This window comes from Mya arenaria, chromosome 4 (genome assembly GCF_026914265.1).
Source record: "Mya arenaria isolate MELC-2E11 chromosome 4, ASM2691426v1".
In the NCBI taxonomy this organism is placed as follows: Eukaryota; Metazoa; Mollusca; class Bivalvia; order Myida; family Myidae; genus Mya; species Mya arenaria.
In genome coordinates this window covers 23527465-23536798 of record NC_069125.1, presented here as the reverse complement: position 1 = coordinate 23536798, position 9334 = coordinate 23527465, and the positions used below count along the sequence as shown (strand labels likewise).

Genomic DNA, 9334 nt, shown 5'->3' with positions numbered 1-9334 from the left:
TTTGCGCTGTTTATTACCACTGGAATTATCAGAGATGTCCTCTTTCCAAAAAATGATTGCCACTGATATGTCAAAAACTTTAAACATGTTGCAAAACACTTCATATACGAGTATGACACAGAGTATGACACAGTATGTGCGCTTGTGTTGTCCTTCTTGTGCCCTAAATCATCCACGTTTTTATTTTCTCCTTTTTATCTTTATTGTTTGCAGCCATGACACATTAGGTTCAATATTCATATGTTGTCAGTCTGAATTTGAGACTCCGACTCAGAAGAGTGAATTCCTGTATGTCATAAACTATCTTGAATATCGTTATTTTTAACAGAAAATGTGTTCATATCTGTTAAACATTGTATGTGCAGTATATATATATATTGCCAGTTTAACCATTACTGCTCCTCCTATAAATTTGTAGACTAAAATGAAAATTTGGAGTTTTGAGTCTTGTCATTAGCACATTTGCTAAAAGTTTTTTAGATGTCCACATCAGAGTGTTGGATAAAATATACCATGATGGTTTCAACAGTGAGCAAGACAAGGTGATATTTATTTACACATACAATACACATAAACACTTTTTTGTCTGACTATTATCAACATAATGTTAAATGTTTAGCAGATGTACAAAAGATAGAAATGTTAAGACAATAAGATTAGGCTCGTGTGCATTTACAGGACATCTAAGCTATGTATTAGACAAGATGAGACATATATATATATATATCACATTCAAATTAAAGAAATAGATGGACAAGAGTTATGTTAACATTCAGTAAAATATGATTTTTTTTTGTACATCACAAAATATTTTGTTTAGTAAAAAGTCATTATATGAGAGCCATTATGCATGAGAATACAAGAATAAATTTAGCAATCATCATGATTATAAGAATATTTATAACAGAAAATGATATAAAACAAACCAAACACTATATAGCCAAGAGTAACCTTTGAACTAAATATATGTACATCACTCAATTATTATATACAAGTCATATTTTCCGTTACCATTTCTATAATAATTTGTGTGATTATCAAGATCCCACGTAACTTCTACCCAGGGGAACATGTATTCTTCATCCCAGAAACCAACTGCGTCTACCGTTCCTCGTCCATTTAGGTCCTAGAAGAGAAAAACAAAATTATTTTGTGAACTATTAGCAAATTAAAGTCACAGACAAACTTTACAAAAAGTAAGAAATATACGTATAAAGTTACTGTTTTATTCATGGCCAAACCTAACTAACACTTAAGATATTCGTCTTATTCACAATATGTAAATAAACATACGAATCCTATATGTTGTATTTTATGTAGGTTGGACATAGGCTTCACAAACTGATTATGTTTAATTGCGCAATGGTTTATTGGGGACAAGCCACTCTCAAGTGGCTTAAAAATGTCAATATGACAACAGTTAACTATCAATTTTAGCTATAGCTGTATATTTACAGCAGTTGTTGTATTCCAACGTGTAGCTACAGCTGTAAAGTACAGTTGTAGCTATTCTTTTGGCACAAAAATACAGCTACAGTTGTATATTTCCAACAAACTTGTATTTCATAGATTTGGTTATAAATATAGCTGCAGCTGTAATTGTTTACTGTTGTTGCATTTTATTCATAGTTTCAGCTCGAGGGGTGAAAGCGAAAAGGTTATAAGTGACATTAAATAAAGAAGCAGATAGAACCTTTTCGCTTTCACCCCTCGAGCTGTAAATAACAGCTAAAATTATAAATAAACATACAGTTGAAGCTGTACTTTCAAGTACAAGTGTACCTATAAAATGCAGCAGCTGCTTTAGCTATATATTTGTTCATCTGAAGCGTTTTACGTCGTATGAGTACGAGATATGACAACTCCCTACAAACCACCTTGAAAGTTTGTCCAAAGGTGGCAACAATTCAAGATTTCAACTATTTTATACCAATCGAAAAGAGGTTCCAGATCAGTTGACTCTATTTCGGATTTGTACCTTTGTATGTTTAGGTAGGAGTAACTACAGGTTCGAGGGAACATTATAATAGTATGTTTATAATGCTATTATGTTTAGGTAATACGATGCATTAGGTATTTTCCATTTGAGCGCATCACTCCTTCATAAAAATAGTCCAGATTATTAAGTATACGAAATACATCTTGACGAGATGATCACAATTTATCACATTCGAATGAGAAAAGGTTGAGTATGTATATAAATCGTGCTGATTTTTTTTCAGATAAATTAACGAGGTCCATAAAAATTCACCTGATCGTTCCATATCCAGTTTTCTCCTCGAACTACCCTTGACCCATTTTTTATGCATGTTTCGAGTAGGGGACCGAATATAGGTTTTATTGAAATTCCACCAGGGGCTAGAGTGACACTATCGGTTGTCTCGCACAAACTCTCGTTTACTTGAATTGAAGAAAAAAAATTAAGGGGGACGGGGTATTTGATTTTAATATGATTTTTTTTAATATAAACGGAGATTATAGATTTTAGAATATGGACTGTAGAAATAAAAATAGATGTAGCTAGTTATAAATTTGCGTTCAAACATTAATACTTACATGTGCAAGAAATTGTTATGCCGACACCTGCAAGTTCATCAGTGTCATCAGAATTTTTTGCCCCAGCTCGACATTCCTGAAGAGCGTTTTTCTGTGCTTTGTTTAAATCTAGATCATCCGATGTAATCCTGTACAGCCCCATGCCCATATGCGTGTCACTTGGTGCAAGGAATTCGTAAGAGCCACCTTGGTTTCCAACTTGGGCAGTGTTTCCGCCAGGCGATGTAGAGGAAACCAACGAACTTGATTCTTGCGAAATTTGACAGGTCGTTTCACTTACGGGGTATGAGAACTTAACGTTGACTTTAGTGTAGTCTACACCTGGTTCGTAAATAGGATCGTTTACTCCGCTACATTTATACTCTAAACATATGGACTGGCTCCTTTTCTCTCGACCGATTCGCCTTTGCGTTATCCCATACAATTTTCCTTGTATCGAATCTCTTGTTCCGGCTATGCTCTTAAGTTGAAGTTTCATGGATTCTGACACAGATCCCGTTGAATCGAATTCAATTCTTATTTTGAAGAAGCAAGCTGCGTATCCTTCTCCTCCACTATCTTTTGGATACCAGGTCAGCTGGCTCAATTCTATATGTTTTAGATCTGGTTTTATGGGTTGTGGGGGGTTGTATATTGGATTTGTGATAAACACCTTATCCAATTCCTTGTGGAAGAAACGCAGATGTGACTGGTTAATATTAGATGCCTCACACGTTTTTAAGTCGTCATAAAATGGACCACTCGTGGTTGATTTATGACGTATTTTTAAAACGCTCACGTCTTTGGTAAAACCATTTAGGATTGAATAATTCAGATTGCTTGATGAAACTAATGGCTTTCCCGCGAAAAGATATTCGTACCCAGATTGCTCGAAATACTTAATCGCAACATACCCGTCAAGATCAGGACATAGCGTTGTGTGACAAAACGATTCTGGATATCGAAAACCGTCATAGAAGCGCAACAGAACACTTCCTTCAACAATGTTTGTCTGTATAGTTGCATATCGTTTAGTGTCTATCTCGTTTTCAAGAAAATCGGGTTCCTTATAGATTCTAGATTTCACGTAGCATGTGTCCGATCGCCTACGCCGTCGATCAATATTTATGAACTTTGATCTTAAGCGACTACTGTCAATTTCGCCCACCAATATCGGAGACCAGCCTCGCTTTTTCCTTCTTCGTTGACTCGTACCCGTTGATAATACATCCCAACCTCCGGACTCTAAATTCAGATTTCAGAGCTCAAATGTACCATTAGCTTCAAGTTCGGATGGTATATACACATCAATAACTTTATTGACAATCACATTGTTTCCGCTTTCATCGTTAAATTCAAGGCTAAATATACCGAGAGAATCCAATTCACCAGTTTGACCTTCTTCATCAACGTACCTAAACTCCCCTGGCATAGTGTCTAAATCAGAATCGTTGGTTGGATTGAAGTATTTGAAAAGAGCAGACACTGTTCCATTGAATTGCGTACCATTAGGATAATAAAACGAGTTTGCAGGTAGTGCTAATTCTACTGACGGTGTTCCCTCTACAGTTAACAGTCAGTGAATTAGGCGTTGTTGAATCTAGATAAATGGGGTGCGGTTTTTTTACCATCTGAATGGTGACACTGAGGGATCCATGCATATCTTCGGTAAAGTAATAACCATTCACTGCCGGGAGATATTGTTGAATGAAATTATCGTAAACGCTAATCGTAACTCGATCCGTTTGTTCCGACAGTGTCAGGTAAAAATTACCTAAACTATTGGTAAAGGTTTCGTAATTATTGTTAACGTATATTTCGGAGTATTTAATGGCCTCGTTGTCATCAAACGAAAGAACAGTGCCAGTTATTTTCAATGAACTCGTTGCGCAATATCCGCAAACACAGGACTTTACCACCAAAACCTGTAATTCATAGTCGGAACATTGGACAGTTTCAAATTTCATTTCGCCAACAGTGCAACAAGAAACCGCATCTTTTCCACATTTTAGGTCCGAGTTTAAGTCATTGTATCCCCGACATTTTGTTGCCACACAGTCACCAACTTCATAGGCCGCGCTGTTGGTTAAAGACTGGACACAATCATCAGGTAAAGCGAACGTCTTGCTTTGAAAAGCATCAGCACAAAATGCATCTGGTGTCTCTACCAATGACAGAAAAATACCGCTCTTGAAATATAATTTGATGCAGTCATAAACATTTTTATAGATCTGTGAGTTGAACTGATTCACCACAGGCTAATTCTGCTTGAAGGACAGTATACATATTACGCGTGGCTCATCAGCAAACCCTTCCAATGATATGGTGACCAGAGGTCACGTGGCGTTTATCGACCTTTTTGCAGAAGTTTCCTTTCCCATGCCATCTGAACACATTCTAATAACATTTTTAAACAAAGCAATGAATATATAATTATTTAGGCATTGATTCATTTGTTTATGTTTATTATCCGATTTAATGATCAACCATTTTCTTCAATTAATAATGTTGGTTTGTACATTATATTTCAACGTACATGTATATGCATTCGTATTGGAATATTTAGTGTTGCACATTTAATGGCGGTTGTTTATAGGCCCAGTATGCTAGTCCTGAATAGAATATGACGTGGTTACCAAACTCGTATTCAGTTTATAATTTTGACATTGAATACGTTTAACCTTCACTCACATGTTTTTTTTTATTCACGTCTCCCATCCTCGTTCGAACTTGTCATGGCTAGCCTACTCCGTATTCGGAAGCAATAAATACATACAACACGGACATGCGATAACAATAGAGAAGACATGTGTACTTAATAGATTGAGGAATGTTTCAAAGATGCGATGATTTTACCTTCAACAGTTAGTTTAGCTTCTGGTGACATTACAGACCCTACTGGACTATTTGCTCGGCATGTGTAAACACCGCTGTCCATGGATTCCAAATTTTGCAGAGACAACTCTCTTCCGTCCGGATACAAACTTGGATCCAAAAATAACGAGTCTCTAAACCTGCGTAAGCGATACAAACATGAATGCTTTATAGAGAAACATAATAATGTTGTTTACTATTTCACTGCAACAAATATGTCTTTATGGAGTTATTGATTTGTGAAGGTTTTTTGTGTATGCTTCGTACCATTCGTAATATGATATCGGTGGCTTTCCAGTTGCCAAACAACAAAGAGTGAAGTTTTCGCCAATAAGTCGCTGTCTTGGTTTTGGTTCTTGGATTAAGTACGGAAGAACTAAAATAAATGATATGAGAATAAATACAAATCTGACAATGCAACTTAAATGTATCTGTAAAATGTAATTATTGTTTTCAAAATGTTCCCTTCTGTGCTAAAAAAAACTTCCTAAAATACGATATATTTATTTAAAAAAAGAAATCTTTGTTCTACACATTGGCGCTCTTTTGTTAACAGCTTTATTCACATCTCTGATTTATAGTGAACTCGGTCACCAAGATCGTATTCAAAGTTATAAATTCATTAAAACGAAAACTCAAGCAAAACAAACTTAATGGAAAAAACACAATATAACCTTCCACGTCCATTACTACGTCTGTATTTGTGGTTGATAATACTGTTGTTACATCTTGGAAGCCCTCGCGCGTCACATAAACTTCTGAATCGTCACAAGTTGTGTTCAGGGTGAAGAATCCTATTGAATCGCTCGTTGTAAGAAGATTTGTTGGTGCAGACGCCGAATATATGTTTGCGTTGCTGATAGGATCGCCTGACGAGTTAACAATTACCCGTCCCTCAATAATGTTCGAGCACTCACAAATAGTGCAGTCTTGACTCAGGGTTCCAGATGTACAGACCCGACTGCAGTCTAAAATATAAGTAACATACCTGTTAATATAGCTTTAAATGCTGAGTAGGGAATGAGATATCAAAATAATAATTTAAATGTCAATTTGAAGTAAACACAATCTGGAAAAGATTTAGGGGTTGGCGAGGCTCACAAACATCTCCCACTAAGGTTGTCCAAGTTAACATTGAAATAGACAATATCAGAGAAGAAATACGAATATTTCACCAGATTGCACCATTTTCTGGCTTAAAATAGCCATGCCCCCTAATCACATGCAAACCATATATTTTGCGGGGATAGGCCCACGTCCGAACCTGCACCCCATATGTTGCATCCTATCTTACGCAAACTTCTGGTTCCACCAATGCTATCAGTACCAAGTAGGTTTACCAGGGCAGTCCCAAGTTGAGCATGTTTGCTGTTGTGATGACGATCCGACGCAGTCCAGGTCATCACTGTGCGATTTCGAACACGTTCTCGTGCGAATCTGAGTACCTCCTCCACAAGTTTGTTCACAATTTCCCCATCCAGCCCACGTGGTCCACTCCCCATAAACTAAATAAGGAACCAGTTACACTTCAATAAATAGCATGTTTAATGGCGAATTACACAAATCAATAGTGAATTGGCAGTCTAGATCGTAACATCCGATCCGAGGTTGTCGAGTTAACCGATTGCGCAGCGTCTGAGGTATGTTTACTACTTTTTGTATATTCATCATTATAAGTATCTTTCATGGCCAAGAGTGTAAGATAGGTTCATCCCGACCGGAGCGGAGGGTGTTTTGTGGAAACGATGAGTGCCGAGCTTCCGAAAAACACCCTGCGCGAGGGTTGGGATGAACCTCTTTCTTACACGAGTGGCTATGGTAGATGTTTTTTATCCCAGCTCAGTTAAACAAAATTTACTAAAAATGTAAGATGAAAGATAGGTTCATCCCGACCCTTGCCCCGGGTGTTTTGCGGAAACTCTGTAAACCTCGTTTCCACAAAACATCCTACGCTCGGGTCGGGGTGAACCTATCTTACACTCTCGGCCATGGAAGATACTTATAAGCTATCTCCATAGCATTATTTATACAGTCCCGGTGAAAAGAATAAAGTACACCTTCCGAGGAATGGTTTCAACAGGAAACCCCAACTGTGAAAATACTATGTATTTTTAAGCATACAAATTTCATAATGACATTTTCAGCATCCAATTGCGCAGTTTGGCACATCCTAACACACATTTCAAGATCTCGCAGTCAATTGTTAAGAAATAAAACATGTTCTGTCACATCCTTAAGTAATTATTTACAATAGCTCTAACTTGTTTATCATTGAAAAAAGTATTTTCTTAACTTTGTACACGAAATTATTTGTTCATATCGAACCTTTATATATAAAACGTGAATGAGTCCGTTTAACTGATATTTCTCGCAAAAGTCGCAAGGCTGTCCTGTCTTTGTTATCTTCTAATCTTCAATATTAGGTGTAATAATAATAATAATAATATTAATAATAATTCATACGAGACGTATTTGAGGTTGTCGTGGTTGCCTTTGTAGCCGTTGATGATGTGATTGGTGCTGTTGGAGCCGTTGGTTTTGTTGTTCCTTGGAGATGTTCTGGGTTCTGATCGCCATCACCTTACTCACTTTCACTGTAACGGCAACGATTGCACCCGTGATAAGAACACCAGAAACGATAACAGCAACAATCAGCTTGTTGAAATGTGGTGACTTGGATGATTTTACTGTTGTGAGCGAATCTTCATTCTGCCTTGGTCTGTGCTTCACATTGGCGACCATGTCTGGTTGGCAAGTGCCAAACTTGTTATTTTCATAGTAATTTGAGGACTGAGAACTCTCTCTTGCGTAGGCATAAACATCGTGAAACTGATTCTTTGACATTTTCTCATGTTTACGTTTCCTCAAACAGAATAGTGTAAACTAGATATCCTCTTTCTGTCGGCGCCACAGAATGACCACTTTTATACCAGTTCTTGCTTTCCTTTGTCCTTCCTCAGACCAATGAAAACGATGACTTACAACTATTGGACTTTTTTTATAGGTGTTCTTCCTGTTGTGAATTAAAAAGCGATTGGTTCCAATTACCTTTAAGATTTCTTTTGTCAAATTACAATGTGTAGCATGAAAATATCAATACTAATTATAATACCATGAACAAAAAAATAACCCGTTAGTCACGTCGATCGAGATTAAATATGCCTTCATATTGAATACAGACTAGCGGAGCGGGCATTTATAATTGTCAATAAACAGAACTGCTGTCTTCATACTTGAGGGGTTCCCGGGGTTTCAATATACAGAATGAGAGCAATGTTGCAGAAATAAAGGAGCATAATACATAATTAAAGATCACATGTAAATCAATTTGTGAAAAAACAACAGAAGAAAAACAAAACAAAAAAAACATGTAAAATAGGTAATATAAAACCATATACAACTCGGCTTGTTTTGCATGGCAATTCATGAATAAAACCTTCGACATAATTATTTCTTATTTCAACGGCTTTTAAACCAAATATTGCTAATTTAACAAGTAAGGGTTTAAATAAACATAACAAGAGATGTTTGTCAAACATTATGCTCCCCCCCCCCCCCCCGAGCGCCATGTTGTCAGGATTATATGGACAATTGAATGAAATATACACGGGCCGAAATGACAGCTGATTGGTCGCTAACATTGTATGCCGTTGAGGCAGTTTTAAGATTATGACCATTCAAAGTTTGAGGATAGAGTGTGTTATGACCATGACCTTTGACTCTATGACCTCAAAATCCATAGTAGTCATCAGCTGGTCACCAAAAATCTAAATGTTAAGTTTGAGGGCCATGGGTGCAGGCATTGACAAGTTATCACACAGACGAGCATTTTTCGTTCAAGGTCACTGTAACCTTGACCTTTGATCCAATGACCCCTTAAATCATAAGGGGTCATCTACAGGTCAGACACAACTCCAAGTCAAGT

The 9334-nt window shown here is 36.9% G+C and overlaps 1 protein-coding gene across 2 annotated transcripts; it reads right to left on the bottom strand.

The window, feature by feature from the left end:
• LOC128232173 (cartilage intermediate layer protein 1-like) lies at positions 1 to 8304 on the bottom strand. 2 transcript variants are annotated; one of them, XM_052945582.1, is made up of 8 exons: positions 7873 to 8304; positions 6737 to 6914; positions 6084 to 6377; positions 5677 to 5785; positions 5392 to 5549; positions 2557 to 4699; positions 2252 to 2400; positions 1 to 1126 (listed from the first exon to the last, which is right to left on the bottom strand). In XM_052945582.1, exons 1-6 carry the CDS (start codon positions 8251 to 8253, stop codon positions 4044 to 4046), a joined length of 1776 nt encoding a protein of 591 aa, XP_052801542.1. In that variant the 5' UTR covers positions 8254 to 8304; the 3' UTR covers positions 1 to 1126; positions 2252 to 2400; positions 2557 to 4043. The 2 variants fall into 2 exon arrangements, with proteins under 2 accessions (XP_052801542.1, XP_052801541.1); XM_052945581.1 differs by lacking the exon at positions 2252 to 2400.
• Between the last annotated feature and the right edge of the window lie 1030 nt (positions 8305 to 9334).

Bases quoted from the DNA above. Each gene is read 5' to 3' on its own strand.
- LOC128232173 (XM_052945582.1), bottom strand. From the start codon at position 8,253: ATGTCAAAGAATCAGTTTCACGATGTTTATGCCTACGCAAGAGAGAGT. The intron at 6,915-7,872 runs GTATGAATTATT...TTCCTTATTTAG, and splicing joins GACAACCTCAAATACGTCTC to TTTATGGGGAGTGGACCACG. The intron at 5,786-6,083 runs GTTATATTGTGT...CATTTATTTTAG, and splicing joins CGTAGTAATGGACGTGGAAG to TTCTTCCGTACTTAATCCAA.